A 23,836-nucleotide genomic window follows, 5' to 3' on the forward strand; every position below is an offset into this window, starting at 1 on the left:
ATGAGGGACACCACAGCACCAGGCCTGCTAGGCTGAATGGGCAAGGGAAGGAAATGAAGGTAACTTAGAGAAGCCCTTTTAATGTAATTTTTAGGACTGCTGACCATGGGTTTAATAAAAGCCCATTGTGATCAATGGAACTCTGACCCTGTAGTTCAGTAAGATTTGGATTAGGCCATAGATATCCTGTGATCGGGAGTCAGGGACCTCATATCATCCTGTCCTTTTAAAAACCCATTACTACCTACTAGGGATGTAATAGGGTATCTGGTTACCAGTACCTTATAGTGCTACCAGTTACTCACAGCCCTTCCTCCCCACAAGTAAACAGGGAGTGGGTATCTCAGCTTATATCCCACCTTGCACCTGGGTCAGGCAGCTTCCCCCATGGTTGCCCTGCATTTAAAAGGCTGAGCCAGCATGCAGGCTGGCTCAGCTTCTGTCTCCACCATGGGGATCAGGTTCTTCCCCCATCCCTATCCCTGCTGCTCTGCATTTAAAAGACACTAGCGGGGCCCACCCCTTTGTGGCAGCTACAGCTGAAGTTCTTATATGCACACGTATAATTGGTTGTTTCTAATAAGAAAGCCAACGTACGTATCGGCTGGTTTTTCAATCAAATTCTAGGGTAGTGGGTTGAAATCTCTCTTGCAGCAGCTGCAGCAAGTGGTGTGAGCCTCTGGGGGTGCAGTGTGAGGTGGAGAAGGAAGAAGCCCTCACCTAGCCAGTTGCCTTGAGCACACCTGGCTGGTTTCCCTCCTTGGTGTGGGGGGGAGCAGTAGGTGTGTGTGTGTGTGTGGCAAGACAGGGGCCAGGGTGCCTGGTGTCCATGGGAGGAAGGGGAGTGGGGTGACTGGTGTCCATGGGAGGAAGGGGAGTGGGGCGACTGGTGTCCGTGGGAGGAAGGGGAGTGGGGTGACTGGTGTCTGCGGTAGGAGGGAGGGCAGGGGCAATGAGTACCTGTGTGGTGGCATCATTGGGAGGCCCTGGGTCAGGCGATGGGGGCAGCCAGCGAGCTCCCAGGTTGGTAAGGTAGCCAGTCTGATTCCCATAGCACACTGGCAGCGGAGGGATCTCTTGGGGGAAGAGGTAAGCGGCACTGAGTGCATGGGCCAGGTCAGACTTGCCTGTGGCGGCTCCATGGGCGCAGGCTGAGGGCAGCTGAAGAAGAGAGCATGTGTGACCAGGTTTTATGCCGGCTCCAAGTGGCTGCACCCTGGCTGGACCCCACCCTGGCTGTGGACCAGCTGCCACCAGCCTCCTGCTCTGCCAGTGGCGCACTGACGCTGGAACTCATGGTCCTTGCTCCTGGCCAGTCGGGGGGTGAGCCCAGATGAGACCCGGTGCCTGGGCAGCCAACCTGCCTGGGGAGGAACCTGGGGCGAAGCAGGGAAGAAGGCTTCTCTGAGTGCTGCATACCAGACCCCCCACAGGAGACTGGTAGCAGCCCTAGGAGGTGTGCACTTCTCTTCCCCTGTGTTCCCACCAATACTGCTCAATAGGGTGCCCCCACCGGCTTCTCTGGGTGGCCCTCCCCTCACCCCTCCTGCCATAGGCACAAGTCGGTCACCCCTCCTACTGCCACAGGCACCACTTGCCAGGAGGCCCTGCACCAGGCAACAGGGGCAGCCAGCAAGCTCCCGGCTTGGTAAGACAACCAATCTGGCCCCCATGCGTGCTGGCAGTGGAGCGATCTCTTTGGGGTGGAGGGGAGGTAACTGTGGGCAGGCCCTGTGGGCGCTGTGGTGGGCAGGGAGCCATTACCATTGATCATTGCGCTCCCTTGGCAACAGTGGCAGGGGACGCTGGGGCGTGGGGGGAGCGGAGGCTGTGGGGGGAAGGCTGGGGAACCAGCACAGGCGATGGGGGAGGCAGCGGAAGCTGTGGGGTGGGAGGCTGGTGACATTCTGGACTCTTCCAGAGCATTCCAGCATGTTCATGACTAGAGTGGGATGGACGGATGGACAGACAGAGGGCTCCCCTTTTATAATAGCAGAGACTTCTTCTGGGAGGAGCCTGATCCCCCATGGCGGGGCCAGAAGCTGGACCAGTCTGTATGCCAGCTCAGTGTTTTCAGTGCAGAACAACAGGGTATGGGGGAGATGGTTAACCAAGTAACCGACAGAAATTTTGGTGGTTACTCGGTGGCCAGATTACTCGCTCTTTAACATCCCTGCTGCTGACTGGTCCCAGCACATCTTTGGTGACCCAGATTATTAACCATGGTCTGCACTGTAGCAGGGTAACACTGGGCCCCTAGAGCCAGCATCTCCTAGCGACTGAGAGCTCCAGCTGCATCAGGGGAGTTTGCCACTTGATTCTTGCTCCCTGTCCTTCACTCCAGGCTGTGCTACCTTTAGAGCACTGGGAGCTTATATCCCTACCCTGGAGACTTCCTCTCTGTTCCTCTGTGATTTGATACAATCTAGGTCAAGCGGCTGTTTGAGATCCCAGAGGAAATGAAATCTCTGACCTATACGTGCACAAGCACAGCAAGCAGGCTCATTAGACCATTGGGAACCTGCATGCAGGCCCCACAGAGGGCTTTGTGTGGGCGATTTCTTTTCCCCCTATAGGGAAATAGCCTCTAAATTGAGCACAGGGTGGAGTGGAAGGATCTGAATTCAAGTTCCTAACTGTCGGTTCAGTCCTGCTCCTGATCTTCCTGTTAGTGTTTTGTCTTCTTGGCATCCTTCCTCTTCTTTATATATTGTTGTCTGCTGGCTGTTGCTTTCTGCATGTTATATTGTAAAGCACGTTGAAGTTTGAAAGTGTTCTATAAATGCTGTGTATTGTTATGGATTCTTATGGACCTGAATAGGACATGGATGTGGTTTCACATCTTCCAGTGTAAATGACTGAGGGGGATAGACCCTTTCTGTGTGCATCTTAGAGGAGAATCCAGGGACTGCCTCTCCTAAATTCTTTTGGTCTTTCCCCTCCGTGAACAAGAGCTTTTGCAGACTGGCAAATGAAGAGCTTTGGCATTATTCCAGTGATGTGAGATGGTATTTATTATTTGTACAGGTGGCACCTCCTAAAACCAGCACTCTCTGGTCTGCCAACATTCCTGGTCCAACAGGACCAGGGATGCTCCTGGACCAACGAGCCAGGGCAAGAGAGCAACCCGGAGCCAGTGTCCCCCAGCAGCCCTGCAGGGCTGGAGCTGGAGCCAGTATCTGCTGGCAGCCCCTAAGAGGGCTAGGTCTTGAGCACCAGCATCCCCTGGTAACTGCACGGAGCCAGGCCTGGAATGCTGGGGAGATGGCAGTGAGCTGCAGTCAGAGGGCTGGGAAGCCATGGCTGGAGGGCCAGTGGTGGTGACCAGGGAGCAGAGGCTGGGAGGGGCATTAACCATTCTTGGTCCAGCAAAATCCCTCATTTGGGACCACTCAGGTTCCAAGGGTACCAGACCAGACTGTAATACCGTAGTGCCCATGAGCCTAGTCTCGGAGCAGGATCCCATTGTGCTAACTGCGGTAGGAATACAGAACACAAATGTCAAACTACAGACTACAAATGGAAGACAGAACACAAATGTTGCATCTGAGGAAGTGGGGCCTTGCCCACGAAAGCTTATGCTCCAATATATCTATTAGTCTGTAAGGTTCCACAGGACTTCTCGTTATTTTTGAGAACAGGAATGACAACCCCTGCCTCCTAGAAGCTTGTCACCTATGGCGTTGCCTTATCCTCTAGCTTTTGAAAATGTTGCTTTTTCTGGTGCCTGGCACTCCATTCAAGACTACGTATGGCTCAGGTTCACTACACAGGGAGCATCTGTAGAACCACAAGGCCATACGTGGGAGGCGCTTTCTTTATAGCATCAAAAATAGTGTAGGAGAAAGGGAACCCTAAGAGGCGTATTTTGGTTGCTTGAACATATTTGGGAATAGAAACTCCATGACTTAATTAGATAGAGTGACTAAGCTATTTAACAGAGAGGGAGCTGTTTAACTATTTTGTTCCTTCTATGGCTTACCTAATTAGAATTGTCCTGTAGTTGATCTTTCAGGGATTTGTTTAGCAAGCTGCAGAAGGTTAAGTACTTACTCTGACCACAGTGTGGGTAAACTAACCCCAGGTCTGTTTCCATCTTGTCCACAATAAGTTTTGCTCATTTTCCTCTGAAAGATTTCTCTCTTCTTTAGGGATAAGAGAGTTGCTTAATCTCCAGGCCTACTCAGTTCGTGCCCTCAACGCAGTCTACTAGTAAGGAGGGCAACGGTTGAGGATGTGAAGACTAACCCACTAGGAAATGAGCTGAACTCTTTCATGTAGGCAACTGAACAGATGGTGATGACTTCTAGTCATGTGACCTGGATTGGAACCCCCATGTCCAGAAGTGAGCCCCCTACCAATCGCACTCCGCTTGTCTTGCAGAAGGGAACGTTGCCATGGTTGGTCAGTGTGGGATGGCAAGGGAAACAGAATGTTTAGTAGCTCAGTTGTCATCACCACGGATGAGCCCCCAGCACATAAACACGTCTCTCAGGCTATGTCTGTGCTAGCCCCAAACTTCAAAATGGCCATGTAAATGTAAAATGTAAATGGCCATTTCTAAGTTTACTCATGAAGTGCTGAAATATGTATTCAGCGCCTCATTAGCATGCGGGTGGCCGCGGCACTTCGAAATTGATGCGGCTCGCCGCCGCGTGGCTCGTCCCAACGGGGCTCCAGTGAAATTGGGTGAACTTTTTTGGCAAGCCTGATTCAAGACTGCTTGGAGGACCCTGATTTTTCAAGATGTGGATACTCAGCACTTAGTGATAGTAATTTGCTGCCCCCACTCCCAACCTCCCCATTAAGATACCTCAAGCTGGGCACTCAAAATCACTAGTCCCTTTTGAAATGCTAAGCTCTGGTTTGCCCACAGCATCCAGCCTCCATAAAGAGGAGCACGTGCTTTATTTTACTCCTGTGTTTTGAGTGGGAAGTTGGGGAGAAAGGAAAGAAAGGAAAACTTAAAAATAGAAGAAAACCAAACAACTGCTGCTGGTGACAGATGATTACAGCTTATTTCCAGGCCATTTCCTGCATGCCAATGATAGATCAGTAAACAAACGCCTCCTTGCAAACACAAAGCAGGCAGGAGTTCTGTTTGGAAGGGAGAGGTCAGGGCAGGTCTCACTCAGCCTGGCAGCAGGAAGTCCCTATCACATGACCTTGGGAACTGTAAGGCCATGTGCATGTGGGAGATATGGGGACAGCCTTCTGTTCTGAGACTTTGCTTCCTTCCCACAGTCCAGTCAACAGGTTTGAGAGCTTCTTCTCCTTCTTCTTTTCTGATTTGTTATGGCTGCTTTGTTCCTCCAAACAATGGCTAAGATTCCTAGGTGCATTGTAATGGGCAGGCTGTCCAACTGGGATTTGATATCTTGCCTCACTTATTTTGCTAATTTGTAGGCCATGATAGCCTGGTGTCCCTCTTCATACAGCAGTAGAACGCCCCCCTGCCTAGTCCTCTGGAGTTCTCCACATTAGAGTTTTGTTTGATAAAGAAAGTAATCATAATGTTGCTGATGAAATACATCAGGTTGACATTATGTTCTTCCTCAGAGTGCCCATACATGTGAGATGTCAGACATTCTCTGTGCCTTTGCAGGGCAGTTAGGGTTAGAATTGGCCCCAAGCAGATTATCTGATAGTTGGGCTGTTGAGAACTCCCTCGAATGGCTCTACTTTTAGTGCAGGTGCATTTTCATTGCCCCCGTGTCTTACAATGTGCTTGCGTAAGAACTGGGCTGGCGGGAAAAGCCACTTTGGTCTCACCTATGGTTTGTTGGACAAACTCAGGGTTAACTCACCACACATCATACCCTAGTAAGGATGAAGTTATAGCCATCTGGGGATTTTATGCAAATGACTTAGTGCCTGAATTTGCATTGCTGATTAATGGACATACTTGTTTACATAATAAGCAGCAAATGTTCTGGTTATCAGGGCTTAAGTCTGCCTAGGTTGCAGCATGGAATTAACTTTAGGAACAGATGATTCACTGTTTTCCTGGCGGGCCCTGACACCTCCCCTGACTGGGTGCCCAGCTCAGGCTACCTTACCCTGCCGTTGTTCTCCAATCACTACTACCGGCCCTGTGGCCAGGAAGAGATGTGCTGGTCCAGCCACAGGTTCAAGTCACACATACACATGGCATCATGCCCTCAGTGGTATCTCTGTGGTTGGAACCCTCCTGCCTAGAGAAGCTCTGTTCATACGGTCTGAGCCTAGCCTCCCTCAGCTCCACAGGAGGCTGATGCGCTTAAGAAGGAATGGTGCAGAAAGCAGCTGTAGACAGGAATTTCTCCGTGCTTTACTTGGAAGCCGAACAGGCATAGGCCAGATAAACTTCAGAACTTGCTGTAAGTGAAACAGCAGAGTAGTGATTGAATGAAGTGGATATATATATATACCCCAGTCTCTTGTTGTTTATTTTGTGGTAGCTCCTCAGAGGCCTGGTTATAGACTAGTTGTACTAGATGCTGTACAAACACGGAACAAAGACATAGTCCCTACCCCTAAGAGCTAGCAATCTAAAGGCAGAATGACCTGTTACAGCTTTGCTACTCACCCACTTGCCTGAGTGAGTCATTCTGTGGACCCTTTTTCATTGCCCTTAAACATAGCAGCTAATGAGTGGGTGAACAGATTTTTGCTCCATGTGCTGGTCAGTTTTCCTGACAATTGTGCAAAGTTGCTCTGTCATTAGAAATGAATGGGGTGTTGCTTCAGTGACTAATGAGGAAGAGAAGCAGAGGGGCTCGCTGCCAAGGGGAAGAGAAGACATGGTTTGTAATAAACTGCCCTGTGCTCATTGAGATGATCCAGAGTTCACTCAGTCTTAGAGAATGTTGGCCGTGTGGCGTGAAAGCAGGGAAAGAAAATTCAGAAAGGAACAAGACTGAATTACTTCTCTCTCTGACACCCCCAAAGTATGCAGACCATGGAAATGAGAGAGAATTTTATCTATTCATTTTCTTGCTAAAATACTAAAATCAGCTAACTTCAGTGATGTAACTGGTCTTGCTGCCAAACTCCAACCATGTCAGGGGAGCATCAGATAGATCAGCCAAGTGGATAGACTCCAGAGGTTTTTGGGGTTTCAGAGTATTGTGTAAGAGACAATAAACTCCTTCCTGTCCTTGAAATGCTTTTAAGTGGCTACAGATAATGCTCTCCTGAAAAGTACTGACACTGCTTTCTGGTATGGTTGGGCTCTTAAAGAGACAGAGTTGGTTTTCAGGACAAGGCAAAAAGGAGAAAAAAATGTTGCATTGACTGTGTTGCGAAGGTGCTTCAAGAGGATAGATTGACATCTCTGCCCCACAAAAAATAGAAATCACCATGCAAAGAATAATCTGCAGTGACCAAAACAGTTTCTGAGTTTGAGGACCTTGGGCCAGGAAAGTATTTCATCCGCAGCTCCCTTAGTTTCAGTGCATATATCCCAAGGGTGAATTTCTCCACCTTAAAGCCACAAGGCTGATCAGTAACACTCTATAAGAACTGCTAGAGTGAGAGTACAAAGCAGTGATCTAGAACCCTTTCATAAAGTGGGGCCTACAGCAGATTAATCAATAAACCTGGGGCTCAGCCGAGTATCAGTCTAATATACAGTAAAACAGTAGTTTCATAAGCCATGGGGCTGTTAATTTTCTTGCTCAGAGTGATTATTTTAAATTCATTTTTAATTGTCTCCTGTGGGAAGACAGATTCCCACGTGTTTATAAGCATAATGTTCAGCTTTTACTTAGTGCATTGCCTGTTCAAATCACTGTATTAGTTATTACTACTCATATTGTGTCTTACGGCAATGCCTTTGGGACCAATTGAGAGAGGAATCCCACTCTGCTCGGTACTGTACAAACACAGAGCAATAGCCCATGTCCCAAAGACTGCCTAATTCTCACAGCATGGGCAGTAGACGGAGAAAAATTATCAACACTTTACAGAAGGGGAAAGTGAGGCAGAGAGCTGCTGTGACTTGCTGCTGTTATCCTACTGGATTTCCAGGGGTTGGTTTTGTATGGGTGCCTGGAGGGAGGAGAGACAGGGGAGATTTTTCATGTTGGAATGGTCAGTATTACCTGCCACAGTTCAGGGCAACCATACTTTATTCACCCATTCTCAGGCTTTCAGGTGCTCAGCGTCTCCCTTTTTGGAAGGAGACCTGTGTCTCTGTCTCTTCTGACAGGGGTATTTCCCTGCCATCACTGGTGTTCCCAGCCCAGACCAGCTGCCTTAACACACCTGCCTTCTTTCTCTTTGGAGATAGATAACAGTGTGATAGTCCATGGGTGTAGATTACCACACAGCTCTTCTTGTGCAAGCATATGTGACCCTATTATTAGTATGGTAAAAGCACTGTTGAGAAAACAGGTTCAAAACAAGAGGCCTCGCCTGTGTGTCCGATATGCTTACCAGACACTATCCTAACAAGGGGTCTGACGGGAGGGGGCAGTTCTTCTACATGCCACCCGAGGAGTTTTCTCTGTGGTCACAAAGTCATCACAGCTTCAGCCTGGAAGAAGAAGCTCTTCTTATGCGGCTTCCCTGTCCTTCCACCCTGCCATAAGGCTGGGGACCTCCATGTGCAGAGGAAGGCCATGAGTCAACTTAAGACCAGGCTATTTATCCAAAACCCCTTACTTTGCAGGTGGTCCCTGGAGAGCCCTATTTGAATTAGTGTATGCACATCTCTGTGGGGGTGGGGAGGCACTTCAAAGTGCTGATAACAGGGGAAGTATACTAGCATCACTTTCTTCCTGGGAAAGGTCCAGTATCTCCACAAAACAGACGCAATGGCATTTTAAAACAATGGAACCCGGTAGGTACTAACCCTCGTTCAATCAGGTTTAATTTAATTCAGTAAAGTTTATCTTCATTCCATAAGCTTTTGTGAGGAAACTACTGGTCATTGTCAGCCTGTCACAAAACGTGATCATTAAAGTGTTGCTTTGACTCCCTACAGGTGACCTGTCACCATGTCAGGTGCTGACATGATGACAGCTAGCGAGGCAGCCGACGTGAGCAGCAAGTCTGAAAACGGTGTCTGCACAAGCAGTGAGAGGTGAAAAGTCTTAATTTCTTATTTTTCTTTTTCCTAAGTGGGTGGTCATGGAGAGGGAGCTATGACTTTCTACTGGTGCACTCTCATATACCAAGACCTGCCTCTAGCATCATACACCTCTGCTGGTGTCTCAGTCTAGGCTATCCGCTTGTATGTTTAAATCTCACATCCCGATGTAAATCTAATAACCTGCGATAAGACGACAGTGTAATACTAGGTTCAGGGAGGGGTGCATCCCATCAGAGGCATCACCCTTTGTCCAAAAGGTTACACAAAAGTCCCTCCTTCCACAGAAATAGGCATCAGTTAAAGGAGTGTGAGACCTGGGAACAATGGGTAGTCTGGTTAGTATCTCTCTTCCTTTCGGTAACCGCAGATGCTAATGTCTGTGGCTCGGTATGAGCTGGGGCTGGATGCATAGTGGCTTACAGGTTTGCTTAGATGCTGCACTACCCATGTGAAACCTAGGGCTGACCTACACATAGTTTTTTGCACAATTGTAACTGAATCTAATTAGTTGTGTCAGTGTCAACCCCTAGTGTAGACACACTTCACCCAATTTCCATGAATCAAGTTTATTGATTTAAACTAAATTGGAGTAAGTGCATTTCGATTAGTTTGACATAAGGGTGGTCATCTGTGTATAACTAAATAGTTTTAAAATTGATCTACTTACCTTGGTGCTGTGTTTCTAGCATAAGCGAGTCCCTACAGTTTTTCAAAGTGCTCGGAAGAGCTTTGGGTTTGCAAAGATTGTGTACAAATGTCAATGTCTTCCCAGCTGGGGCTTGACTGATGTTGATCAAAGCACTTTGAGATCATGGAGTGAACGAGCTGTAGAAGTGCATGTGTGTTGAGTGCAGCCAGGTGTGGGTCCTCTGGATGTTACAGCTGTGCAACTGAATAATAAAGATAATAAACATGAAACCACAGTGTTTTACTGTGCATTCTGGAAAACTTGGAAGGTGAAATTACTGGGGGAGAGGATCACTGTGGTTGAGGTTCTTTTCCGTGTTTCATGAATCTCCAGGGAAGAAGGGCTCGCTTTGATAGGTGTCTCCAGCATCTATCTCAATACCATCTTCAGGGCTGAGGTAAAGACTCCAGATGATGGTGTATTTGCCACATCCCTTGAAAATCTTTTGCACTGGTTAATTTCTCTCCTTTCACTTCTGGTTTGAACTTTGCTAACTTCATCTGCCAGCCACTGGATTCTGTTGTGCCTTCTCTTGATGTTTAAGCCAGCCAAACAGTCTATTTTGAAAGGACTTAATGAACAGATGTTAGAGAAATACCTACAACATCTGAAGTGTACATCTTAATTTAACAATCATGTGCTAGCTACTAAATCTTAAGTAAAATAGAGCCCATTCTGGCTTTTATTTTGATGCACCAAGTAAAAAAAATGTATTATTCTGTATAAAATACATATAAAAATGTAAATTGATCTGTTCCTAGTATGACCTCTCTTAATCCAAAAATCTCTAATCCCATGACTCTCACACCATTCAGTCCTGGCCTTAGGGCAAGGTGAGCAAGGTGGTTGACTGGGGCCCCATGCCTTCCGAGCCCCACAGTCCAGTCCCAGTGAAGTGTTGCCCCTTAGGCCCCACACACCAGATGGGCCCCACTGTCAGCATTCCAACCTGGGCCTTGCAAACTCTTTAGCTGGGCTTGACCCCATTCCATTGGAATGACAGGCAGGCCTTGCATCAAATTGGGTTCTATCCTAGCACAAGGGAGTGCGTTCCAGCATCCCCGATCTTCCCCTGAGAATGTCAGTTTGAGTATTCCTGCCAACCTCACCCACTTCTGTAGAGCAGATAGAGCCAGTATATTGATGACCAATCCTAGAATGATCAGCAAAAGTGATTTTTTTCTTTTTTCTCTTTGCTATGTAGGGTCAAGCTTGCAAGTAAAAATAATACCAACACTGTGAAGGAATTAGAAGGACTTTGGTTTGGGTTGTCGAGTGAAAATTATTCTGAAGGTGCCGGTTACACCCTGAGTCTAGGACCTCAAGTTAAACAAGTTTCTTCTGTGGTGGAAAGCCCATTGAAATCCGTGGAGAACTTGATGCTGGATCCAAGGCTGGACTACTTTCAGCAGAACATGCTGAGTCCCAAAATGATTATCAGCGACCCATCTGTGGCTCTTAATGTCAAGGAGAGCAGCAACATCATAAGGAGGCAAATAGGGGGCACTCAGAATTTACAGTCACCTGGAAAAGTCAGTTTGAGGAATAAGCCCTTCAGCATCAAGGACAAGATTTCTGAATGGGAAGGGAAAAAGGAAACACCTTCTCCTGTGGGAAGTCGGAAGGAGGAAGAACCAGGGGATAAAGAGGAGCCCAGGATGCCATGTGTGGTGCAGAAGATGAGCTGGGGGGAAGTTCTGGGGCCTAGGAAAGTGGACACCAAGAGGCTTATAACCTGGGAGTTGGAATGCAAAGGGACAGGCAAAGAGAATGAAAGGAGAGTGGGTGCTTCAAAGGGCATGGGGCAGGGAACAGAGAGGAAAACAGAAATGCAGGAGAAGGAAGAGGGGGTGGATTCCAGTGTTGGAAAATGCAAAGAGGTGAAAGGTGGTAAGTGGGAGGTCCAGAAAGAGAACCTTTCAGTACTGAGTCAGGTCAAGAAACTGGAGCAGGCCTTGAAGGAAGGATCAGCAGAACTGCAGCCCCAATTGCCTGGTGCTTACTATTCCCCACACTGTCTACAGGAGAAGGCAGATGAGGCACAGACCTCCCCAGAGGACCAGGAAAGTGTGTGTGGGTCTGAACTCAGCAAGAGGCTCCTCAGCTTGGACTCGGAAATCAGTGAGCCCATTTTTGGGACTCTGGAAGCGGTGAAAGCACCTCAAGTGAAATGCAAGGGTCGCAGTGCGGAGAATGTGTACACAGAACCAGGAGTACCGGAGAAGAAACTTTTCGTCAACCCCCCTCCAAAGCCCAGGCGGACTTTCAAGCATGAGGGGGAAGAGGGATGGATTCCGGCAATTAGAAATAAGAGGAACTTGCCCCCTCTGCCATCTATACCTCCTCCTCCTCTCCCATCTTCTCCTCCTCCCTCGGCTGTGAGCAGAAGACTATGGAATGGGAAACATAAGAATAATGCTGATCACAGGTATTCTAGCTTTACTGTTCTAATGCTGGGACAGCACTTCTTGATTAATGTGTTAGTGGTGCCGTATTCTGCTCCTCAAAAGAGCCTCCACAGAAGGAGCACCGTGGGGGTCTAACTTACTGTCTCTCGGCCTAGTTTGTTAGCGAAAGGATGTCTTTCCGCGCCCCGAAATTCTCCAGGGCTCTGAAAGTGAAGCAGCGTTCTTCCCTGATCAGCTATGTTGGTAATTGTGAGACTGCAGGGTATCATCTGCTCCATTACACCTGTGCAAACACACTGAAGGCCAACAGGTTTTCACAGGTGTAATGACTTTGACAGAGGGATCCTATTACTAGTGGCAGTGAGTGAGGATGAATGATTCCAGCTTGACTGTCTGACCCGAGGATGAGGTGGTGATGTTGCCAGCTTAAAGATGAAATTGCTTGTAGAATGAGTACAACTGATCAGGAATTATTGAGAGACTGTAAGGGGTGGGACCTTGCTGTGCTGTTTTTATAGCGTCACTTTTCAGAGTAGAACTGTCCTTTCTGCTGAAGTCTGTTCCTTGTATACTCAGTTTTTGCTGGAGTTCACTTTCGCACCCTGTCTTCCTCGCCCACCCTTATAAGGGCAGGATGGGGGGAAAATCTGCCTGAAAAGTGCGCTGTCCTCTTTGAGCTCTGCAGTAGATGTACACTCATCCCTCCTTCAATGAGTACTTTATGAGTACTTGCTGAAAAGAGGCACACATATACCTCCCTTAGTTCACTTGACGAGTGAACTCCCCCTGCTAATATGAGCCTTAACCCCCCATGGCTCCAACCCCCTTAGTCTGAACCCTTGCCGCCAGCCCCGCAGCCCCAACCTGCTGCAGCCTGACCCCTTGCTGGCCCCGCAGCCTGACCACCTGTCCCACGGGCCCTGTGGCCCCAAACCGCAGCAGCCAGACCTCCCTGCAGCCTGTACCCCCTGCGGCCCTGCAGCCTGAACCCCCTCACTGGCCCCACAGCCCCAAACTGTGGCAACCTGATGCCCCTGTCGGCCCTGCGGCCAGACCCCCCCCGCCACTTGATCCCCCCCTGCAGCCCCAAACTGTGGCGGCCAGACACCCTTACCAGCCCCACAGCCTGAACCCCCTGCTGCCTGTACCCACCACGTCCCCACAGCCTGACCTCCCTCTGTGGCCCTGTAGCCTGACACCCCAGCTGCCTGTACCCCCTGCAGCCCTGCAGCCTGATACCCCCCACCCCACCTGACCCCCCACAGCCCCACAGTCTGACACCCCTGTCGGTCCCTTGGCCAGACCCCCGCACCACCTGTACCCCCTGCAGCCTGACCCCCCTCACAGCCCCACGGCCCCAAATTGTGACAGCCAGACCCCCTTACCGGCCCCGCAGCGTGACCCCCCTGCTGCCTATAACCCCCGTGGCCCCACAGACTGACCCCCCCCGCCTGCCCCGCGGCCCCAAATTGCAGCAGCCTGAACCCCCACCCAACCTGCCACCAGGTTTTAACCCTCCCTCCCAAACTACCCCCAGCCTTTAACCCTCCCCAACCCAAGGTTCACTCACCTTTCAAAAGCAGCACCACCTGCAGCCACTCCTTCCCCGAGTTAGGAGCCCTAGGAACCAATCAGAGACGTTAACGTGTAATTTAATAGGAATTTAGTGTCCCTCTTACGAGTTTCTGCCTACGAGCAGAAAGTTGGGAACCAATTGTGCTCGTATAGCGAGGGATGAGTGTACCTTAAAAAGAAATATTCCTGACTTCCTTTGGACGAAGAAAAGACTTTATGCTTTTTTATGCTCAGCTCGCTAGGACGCTCCACTTGCTGTTCCTTCTCCTCATTCAGTGCATGCATGTTACTCTCCTGCTCTCATCTGAGGTCTGATTTTTGACAACTCTTACCCATGTTGAGTAATAATCAGTGATGCTGCTTGTGGAGGAAGGCACTGCTTAGGGTTTGTCTACAATGCAATTGGAGGAGTGATTGCAATGTGGGTAGACATCCACACTAGCTTTACCTGTGCCAGCAGACCTAAAAATAGCAATGCCAATGGGGCAACGTGGGCTTAGTGTGCTTTGGTACCCTGAGTCCTTGGCGTGCTTTCACAATCCACACTGAAGACTGAGCTGCTGTTTTTAACTGTACTGCCGCAGGTGTGTCGGCCCCAGCTGCAGTCAGGCCTCAGGCTGCAGTGTGATCATGTCCTAGGTCAGGGGTCAGCAACCTACAGCACACATGCCAAGAGTGGCACACGAACCTATTTTCATCTGCATGCGAGGGAGGAGCTCAACCATGCCCCTCCTCCCCTACGTAGCTGGGAGCTTGCTCAAAGCCACGCCACCTGTGAATTAATAAAAGACCAGCCAGTGCTGCCATCTAACCAGTAAAGCTCTGCATCTTCATTTATTTATTAATGAAGCTGTTGTAAGCAGGACTGTTAGTGACTTTGAAAAGCATCACTGGCACTCCAACTGTACGTAGAGGTCAAAAGGTCGAATTTTGGCACACCGCCTCAGATGGGTTGCTGAGCCCTGCTCTAGGCGTTGCAGGCTGTCGTTGCAATCCAGCACTCTGTCAACAGAATTCCCTGTGGGGAGATTTCCTGACAAAACTTCTGCTGGCAGAGTGCGGCCACACTCAAGAGCCAATCGGGAGAGTGTTCTGTTCTGTCGACAGAGCGGCCAGCGTACCTGTCTGCTCTCTCGACAAAACAGGCACCCGGAAGCACAGCAGGCAGGGCTGCCCATTGTTCTGGATGCCCTGTCTGTCCAGAGGAGGCCCCCCCAGGGCATCCAAACAGCTTTATTGTTGACAAAATCTGTCGACAGCAACGTTCTGCCTCAAAGCTTTGAGGCAGAACGCTGCCAGCAAAAGTGCTGTGGTTTTTTGGCAAAACTGGGTTTTGTTTTGCTGACAAAACCGGGGTTTTGCCGGGAAAACTTGTTAGCGTAACCGTAACCATAGTTTTTTACAGCTGTAGAGTGCGCTAGAATCATTATACACCAGATAAAGCATTGCAACCCTGACATTTGCAGACTAGTCCCATTTGTTATGTTGACACTGCTTCATACATTGGTCTGTGCAGCACTGGCTCTTCCAGAGCTCAAGTGGCTGGCTGAGTGACTTGCTGGAGACTCGTGAATGTTATTGAGTTACTGGACTTCCAAAGTCTGTTTATCTGTGTCATTCTCCATCCTATTTGTCTCCTGTTTTCCTCCCCTCCCCTCCCCTCCCCTCCCCTCCCCCGAATGACACAGGAAGTCGTATGAGTTCGAAGACTTGCTGCAGTCATCATCCGAGAATGGCAGGGTGGACTGGTACGCTCAGACCAAGCTGGCCCTCACACGCACTTTATCTGAGGAAAACGTCTATGAAGACATTCTGGGTAGGAGCTGCAAGAGAGGGCTGGGTGGTGGGGGTTTGGACAATTTAAAAGGCTTGGGGATCTTGGGTAAAAATGTGTCGCAGTCCAAGGCCTGAGCCAGGACAGTGTATTTATAGGCAAGAGCATACAGAGGGGCATCACACACAAAACACCAGCCAGCAGGAAAAAAAGGGTTGTGTGGAAGGATAGCCATCAAATTCAAAAATTGGGCTCCACAATCCTTGGGTTCATGTTTGGGGCATTGCAATTTATTCCACCCTTCAGAGTTAGTCTGGGGATGGCTAAGTGCTTATCTTGTTATCCTACCCCAGTGTTTCTCAACCAAAGGTAAGTACACCGAGGTCTTCCGGGGGGTACCTCAAGTCATCTTAATATTTGCCTAGTTTTACAACAGGCTACCTAAAAATGCTAGTAAAGTCAGTACAGTCTAAAAGTTCATTCAGACAGTGATTTGTTTCGAGTGCTTGTTCCCTCATATGCTGAAATGTAAGTGCAATATTTCTATTCCAAGTTATTTATTTTATAAAATGGTATAAAGTCAGTAAGTTTTCATTAGAAGTTTTCTGTGATATTTTTGCATGTTTTTGTAAACAATTTTTAAGTGAAGTGTAACTTGGTGGTATGCAAAACAATTCTGACTCCTGAAAGGGTACAGTGATCGGGGCAGGTTGAATGACACTTGTTTCAAGACCTCAGATTACCTTAGAACCATGTTTCTCAACTCATAGTACATGTACTCTTAGGGCAGGGGTGAGCAAACTTTTCGTGATGAGCCCCACTTTTTGTCCCTGGAGTTAGTAGCCCCCCAGCACCTGTCTAATGTAATCCAAACCAACAGAAATTTCAGTTCTGTTCACATGAAAAAATAAAACCCTTTTGGAATGTGTAAGAAAATAAGTCTGTAGAATGTAAAGACTTTAAGAATCAGTATATAAATGTGAATATACACATATAAAAGCAATAACATATTTCAACATTTTTAATGAGATGGATGAGCCTGAGACCCAGCAGCCAATCGTGCTGTGCCCCCCATGTAATTTCATGCCCCCCCGGGGGCTCCCCCCCACTTTGCTCGGTCTTGCCTTAGGGGTACATGAGAGAAGTCTGGGAGTACTTATGATTTTTTTAAAAAAAGGGGTACTTTGTGAAAGAAGGTTGGGAAACACTGTCCGGCACTTCCATGCTGCACTGAATGACACAATGCATTACAGAACGAAGAGCAGAACACATCCCCCATCCTGAAGAGGTTTGAGTCTAACTGTTGCAGCACTAGAGTTAATTGAACCTCTTGGCAGAGTTTAGCTGGAGAGGAAGGAAATCGGTGCTGCTGTATCCTACAGAGGTGGGTTGTGTTGTTTGGGATGGGAGAGAGCCACACGCTCTCCGGAACCAGCAGGGCAGTGCCACTGTGATCTTCGCAGACTCTCCTGGTGGTTGGTTAGAGAGGTCTCCCGAAGGATATGCATCCCGTTGGGATTCCTACAGACAAGCCGGAGATGCCCTGGCCTTTCCCTGATCCAAAGAGATCAGCATGAGTTGTAAATCTAAAACTGCCTGCCTCTTTTGCAAGAGCTATGTGCCCTCTTTGCCCAGCTGGCTGCGGGGGAGGGGGGCAAAGGACAGAGGATGCCTAACAGCTCCAAATTATGCATGTGTCACCCTTCCAGCTGGAATAACAGGGCTCATATTCCAGGGTTAAAGCACTGGCAAATCTCTCCATTCCTAAAGAGCCACGCCTCTCTCCCCAGGCTCTCAAAGAACTCAGATGCCATGTTGAAATTCCTATTCCCCCTGCATTTTCATTGAAAAGACTAGGGGGAAGTGAGGTTAAGGATAATAGTCGGCAACTGGGACACACTTTGGTTTTTGTTTCCTTGCTGAGTGTTTGGGCTCTGTCTGGAGTTAATGATCTTTAATTGACCCCTGCCGTCCCGGTGTGGTTGTCATGGAATCTGGAGGAGGAAAAGGCTGACAGAGATGGCTCCAGCAAAACTGCAATTTTCTGTTTCATAAAAGCACAGCCTGGGAGATTCCAGCTAGAAACCTCCACTGTGAGTGGGGTGCGTGGAGTTGTTCAGTCTGGCATTCAGCCACAGGCTGCTAGGGATGATCCACAGATAATAATATGTGTGAAATAGAGTCCATATGTTCATAGAGAGAGACACACACACTCACAGACACACACAGAAGAGGTTTCAGAATTAGAATTGCCTCCTTTTTGTATCCCGCTTAGAGCAGGGGTTCTCAACCTTTTTCTTCCTGAGGCCCCCCCCCCCACCAAAAAAAAATCCTATTAAACTTCCACAGCTCAGCTGTGCCACAGCTGTCTTTCTACATATAAAAGTCATGCCCAACATGAGGGGGAAGCACATAGGGCAGCTGCCTGGGGCCCCAGGCCAAAAGGGACCCCACAAAGCGTAGTTGGTTAGGCTTCAGCCCTGGGTGAGCACCAGGTCATAGCTTCATTCAGTGGGGCTCTGGTTTTCTTCCCCAGGCCCCAGTAGATCTAATGCCAGCCATCCTAGGCAGCTCCCCCAAAACCTGCTTGCAGCCCCACAGGGGACCTCAGACCTCTGGTTGAGAGCCACTGATGAAGAGTACTTCTCCAAGCAGATCCATTGTAGTGCATTAATAGTAGCCATGTGAGTGGTGAGATGGGTTAGCTGCATGAGCACAAGTCCTCCACAGCTCTGACTGAGAACCACTGATGTGGAGTATGTGTCCCAGCAGACACGTGGTAGTACATTAATAGTAGCAGTGTGAGCGGTGAGGTAAGCTAGCTGCATGAGAGCACGTCCTCCAGACCTTCTAGGTTTGAGCTCTGATGACTAGCTCGGGCCACAATGCCCACACTGCTATTTGTAGCATGCTCACTCGAGCAGAGTTAGTGCGTGTCTCTCTAGCCAGGCTGGGAGATGTGCGTAGGCTTTGCCTATGCTAGAGCATAAAGTCGTTTGTAAGCCCCTTAGCTCGATTTTAAAATGTGACTGGCATCATTGCAAATACCATTCGGTCAATTTTAAGGGGTGGTAAGGTCAACTTTCTTGCCATGCCCCTCCCAGGCAGCATAATGCCAAGATCGAATTTAAAAGGTTGAGTTAATGTTGATGTGGAAACAGCATTACTTTACATCGATTTTATTGGCCTCCAGTGGTATCCCACAATGCCTCACATGTGTCTGTTCTGGCTTCTTTCAACTCCACTGCTCTCCAGGTGCACAGGAAGTAGGTAACAGGAAACCCAGCAATCTGAATTAATTTTCTTTCTGGCCAGGGTGGATAGCAGACCTGACGAGCGATGGAATCTAGCCATGAGTTCTCAGAGTGCTAGATCTGATTAGAGTTCTCAGTGTCGCAAAAGAGCCCCAACACAGAGCCACCAGGAGATCCAGCATCTCATTTCTGTGGTGGGTAGGGCATGAATCTGTGCTGAGCAAATTGTGAACCAGCAAAAGCATTTATGGGAAGATTTCCCAAGGTATGATGGAGACAGGGTACACCAGAGACACTCATCAATGCCACGTCAAAATCAGGGTGCTAACGCAGAATTATCAGAAGGTGAAAGAAGCCAACAGGTGATTTGGGACATCTCCCAAAACATGCTACTTTTATGAGCAGCTTGATGCGATTCTTGGGAGGGACCCAACCACAGTCACCAAGAATTGCATGGACTCCTCAGGAGACACTGCTTGGCTGTCCAGTGAGAGTCCAAAGGTGAGGAGATGGAGACCATTGAAACCATTCGGCAGACGGGCGAGGAATCTGATCCCGCCACCCAAGAACTCTTCATCACCCTGGAGGCGGTTCCCTCACTGCAGGATACTCCAGAGTCCAGCAATGCTGGAGAGGGCTCTTCTCGTGAGTACATTTGTTAAACTACTACAAGCAGCTTGTGGCTGGGTTGGGATATTGCGTTCTTTCTGTTTAGCATATTTTTTTAAACGGCTACAGGTGGGTTGTGGGTGAGGTAAGGTGGATGCCCCTTGGAACAGCTTGTTACTATTTCTGCAGATGGAATGCTTATCATTTTTGGAGACCTCAATAAAGGTCTCAGCCAGGTACTCTTTTATTTTTATTACGAGGTTTCTGGGGAGGCCTGATTTATTCCAGCTTCCACAATAGACACCTTGCCACCCCAAGCCACCAGTAAGTAATCGGGCATCATGGCACCACACACCATTTTTGTACATTTTCCAGCCCTGTGTTCACATATTATGAGCATATTTTCTTTTCACTCTCTGTTCTTCTTAGGAGGTGATGCCTCTTTTTGCAACCTACAAGGAGTATGGGAAGTTTCATGAAAGTTTGTCCCTTTAACATTATTGCACTGCTCCCTGGCCATTTAAATTTCTCAGGACTGCCCTATCACACCATGTTGCTGCTGGGCTCTCCATCTCCCCGCTCCTTGAGGCAGCTGCCGTACTCTCTTAGCTCCTCCCCTAACACCATGCCGCTGGTGGGCTCCCCAGGTCTTCCCCTGCTTCCTGCCCCTGCAACCATGCAGCTGCAAAGGATTTATGAGGGCCTCTGAGGACGAGGCTACCCCCCGCAACCCACCACACAGAGTGGGCTCAACACCTCCTCTGTACCATGCAGTTGCCAGGCTATCTGGACCCTGCTCCTAGACACTGGCATGTCCAGCACAGGCTTTCCATGCTTTAAATGGCTTTTTCCCTGCACAGGATTTAGGAGGAGACGCCAAGAACAATGTAACAATTGACAGGATTGCCCCCACAACCTGCCATGCTTGACCCCTGGCCCCCAACATGTGGCCTCGGGTCTGTGCAGACCCAGCTCCTGGACTCCGGCAGGTCCGGCATGGGGTTTCCCTGCTTTAAAAGGCATTTTTCCTGCACAGGAAAAAGACACCAAGAAAGTTTTTTTTTTCTGCACTTTTAATTTTACAAGACTTTGCTTCAAACTGTCCCTCCCGCTTAGCCACCAGGATCTTACCATATCCGCAATGAAGTGGTCTGGAGAAGCTGTAGCTTCTGTTTTGCAGAGATTGATTCCTTGTCATCCTTAGGAAGCCAAAAGTGGCCTTGGAAAACAAAAGTGGCAATGATTATCAAACAGAGACCCATTCATTGTATGGGTCAGTGCGTTGTGTCATAATTAAAAATTGTATCTAAATTTTGACCTTGACTGTCTTCAACAGGCAGCATCGGTGGGGGTGAAAAGGTCAGTGTGATACACAGAAGGAAAGGAACAAAACAGGACCTTATCCTGCAGCAGCTGCAAGAGACCCAGAAGGAGTGAGAACAAACCACTGCTGATAGAAAGTGGACCCAGCTGTGGTGGCAAAGCATGCTCCAGCACTGGAACCAGAACTTGTCAGAGCTCCTGTTGGCTGTCAAGATACAGACCAACATCCTCCTGTCCATGCTGGAACTGCAGAGGGACGTCCACCACCAAACTCACAGTTATGCAGCCTTCTCAGCCTGTTGCCTGGCTTCCCCTTGATGTTGCCCAACCTCCCCTTGTTGAGGGCCCTGAATGTGGGGGGGAGGGCAAGGACATTCGTGGTCCACACCCAGGATTTCTTCACACTCCAGAAGGCTCACATGCCCCCTCACATGATGGCAGGATTCCCTTTCTTTTTCCCACCCCTTAACGCTCACACCCCTAAATAAAAAAGTACCATTGTGAAAGCCACAGTGTCATTTATTGGTTAGCATGGGGTAGGCTGCAGTTGGAGGTGCTTTCATCAAGGTCAACCACACCGTATAGTTGGGGTGGGGGTAGTATCACAATAGTTAAATGCAGCAGATTTGTGGGGCTGTCTTCTCACTCACTCACTCACTGGTTTTTGTAGCATCTGTCTGTGGATTGCTAATTGCCCTGGTGTCCAGCTGTTCACAAACACTCTCCAGGGCATCTGTCTCTGCCACCCAGGCTGGCATGAAATTTTCCCTCTTTGTTTTACAAATGTTATGGAGACAACAGCAAGCTGAAACTATGGCAGGGATGTTGGCTTCGCAGAGGTCCAAATGGGTCACATAAATGGCGAAAGGCACATTCTACCATCATTCTGCACTTGCTCAGCCTGTAGTTGTAATGCTCCTTGCTGTGGTTCAGGGTGCCTGTGTATGGCTTCATGAGCCAAGGGAGCACAGGGGGTAAGCAGGGTCACCCAGTATCACTATGGGCACCTCTATGACTCCAATCTTGAATTTCTGATCTGGGGAGAAAGAGCCATCCTGGAACTTTCTGTGCAGATCTGAATTTCTAAAGATGCATAACATTGTGCGCCTTTCCTGACCATCCCCGGGTGACGTTGGTGAAATGACCTTTGTGATCCACCAATGCCTACAACACCACGGGGAAGTGCCCTTTGCCCTTATGTACTCTGAGATCAAGGAGTCCGCGGTCAGGATGGGGGTCTGCATTTCATCTGTCGTCCCACTGCATTCAGGAAACCCCATGGCAGTAGTGTCCTGCACGTTTCCCAGAGTCACAGTCTTGAAGCAGACCGGCATTGATTGTATTGACTTCGTGGATCACCACGGCCCCCACTGTAGATCTTCCCATCCCAAACTGATTTCGCATTGACTGGTAGCTGTCAGGCATTGCAAACTTCCACAGAGCAATTCCCACTCGCTTGTGAACTGTCAAAGTGGGTCTCATTTTGGTATTGCATCATTTCAGGGTGGGGGAGCAGCAAACCACAGAGTTCCTTGAAAGTGACCTTGCGCATATGGACTTTCTCCAGCCACTGCTGGTCATACCAGACCACCAAAACGATGCAGTCCCACCAGTGTGTGCTGGTTTCACATCTCCAGAACCGGCACTCCACTGCATGCAGTGCATCAAGGGCAGCCAACAGCTGTGCGTTCCTGGTCTCCAGTGTTTCAGTGGCATCCCAGTCAATATCTGCATCCTTCTCATCCTTCCACTCTCTTTGTCTAGTAACATAATGCATGACACTTTGGGTAGTGACTATAACACACTGTGCAACAGCTCTAAGTTGTTCAGGATCCGTGCTAGCACTGTGCAGCGATGTGAGGCAGAGGCAGGCTTTGGAAAAATGGCAGGAAATTCCTTGGGCCATTTGTTTTCCATCAGTGGGGGTTTGGGGGCGATGCACTTGGGGATGATGACATCAGACACCCACAAGCACTTGTGGCACATTTTTTTCCATAACACACTGATGCAAAAACCCAGAATGCAAAGGGGTGGCAGGCACTGTAGAATAGGTACCCACAATGCATTGCTGACACAGTCTAAGCTAGCTAAGCCAATATAGACGCACTATGTTGACTTTTGGGACGTGTGGACACACCTTCGACTTTATAAAATCTAGTGGCAAAAGGTCGGTTTCAATAAATTCGACTTTATTTTGCAGTGTAGACGTAGCCTTAGATTATCTTCCAACATGGCTCCCCTGACTTGCTCAGCGTTGTTTATGGAAAGCACTGGACTTCAGCATAGGACAGACAAGGTCTGCAGGCAGTAGTGGGGGAAATCTGGCTGGCTCTCAGGCTAGCTGAGATCAAATGTGGTGCAGAAGTTTCTGCAAACAGCACTGGCAGCAGGTGAAGAGCTGCAGTGTCCTGTACCCCTACAATAAGCTCTCTACTTGCGGGCAGTGTGTGGTTCAGGAACATTTACATGCAGCTTTCCCTAATAGATGACAGCACTTTTCCTGCCCATGTCTTGATGAGTCCAGATGCTCTATCACTCGTAGACTCAGGGGCTGTGTCTACACGGGCACAAATCTTCGAAATAGCCATATTTCAAAGATTACTAATGAGGCACTGAATTGAATATGCAGTGCCTCATTAGCATTAGGACGCTTCCGGCCGCGGCGCTTCGAAAGCCCCGCTTTCAAAAGTGCACGGCTCGGCGTGGCTACACGGGGGTCCTTTTCGAAAGGACCCACCCCTTTCAAAATCACCTTATTCCGATCAGTGATTGGGATAAGGAGATTTCGAAAGGTGCAGGGTCCTTTCGAAAAGGACTCCCGTGTAGCCGCGCCGAGCCGCACGCTTTCAAAAGCGGGGCTTTCGAAGCACCATGGCTGGAAGCGTCCTAATGCTAATGAGGTGCTGAATATTCAGTTTAGTGCCTCATTAGTAATCTTCGAAATGGCCATTAGCATGGCTGTTTCGAAGATTTGTGCCCGTGTAGACACACACATGGAGTATCGTAGGAGAAGAGGTGGGAAAGGTCTAGTGGAGTTGTGTCCTTGTATGATGGTTTTCAGCTGAGTGGCCCCCTCTCCAATGACCTCTACCAGGGCAGGCCATTCCACAGCCAACCAGGAAGTACAAA

The 23,836-nt window shown here is 48.9% G+C and overlaps 1 protein-coding gene across 2 annotated transcripts in view; it reads left to right on the forward strand.

Annotated features, from left to right (window-relative positions):
- The window catches only part of DENND2A (DENN domain containing 2A), a 107,733-nt gene that overhangs the window by 43,744 nt on the left and 40,153 nt on the right, over positions 1–23,836 (forward strand). For both annotated transcript variants that reach the window (XM_075007204.1, XM_075007215.1), the window contains exons 2-4: positions 8,969–9,067; positions 10,969–12,192; positions 15,436–15,563. In XM_075007204.1, coding sequence (XP_074863305.1) covers positions 8,982–9,067; positions 10,969–12,192; positions 15,436–15,563 — 1,438 coding nt within the window. In that variant the 5' untranslated portion in view covers positions 8,969–8,981. The remainder of the gene's footprint in view (positions 1–8,968; positions 9,068–10,968; positions 12,193–15,435; positions 15,564–23,836) is intronic.

The sequence above is a fragment of the Carettochelys insculpta genome, chromosome 1, assembly GCF_033958435.1.
Source record: "Carettochelys insculpta isolate YL-2023 chromosome 1, ASM3395843v1, whole genome shotgun sequence".
NCBI classification, from domain to species: Eukaryota; Metazoa; Chordata; order Testudines; family Carettochelyidae; genus Carettochelys; species Carettochelys insculpta.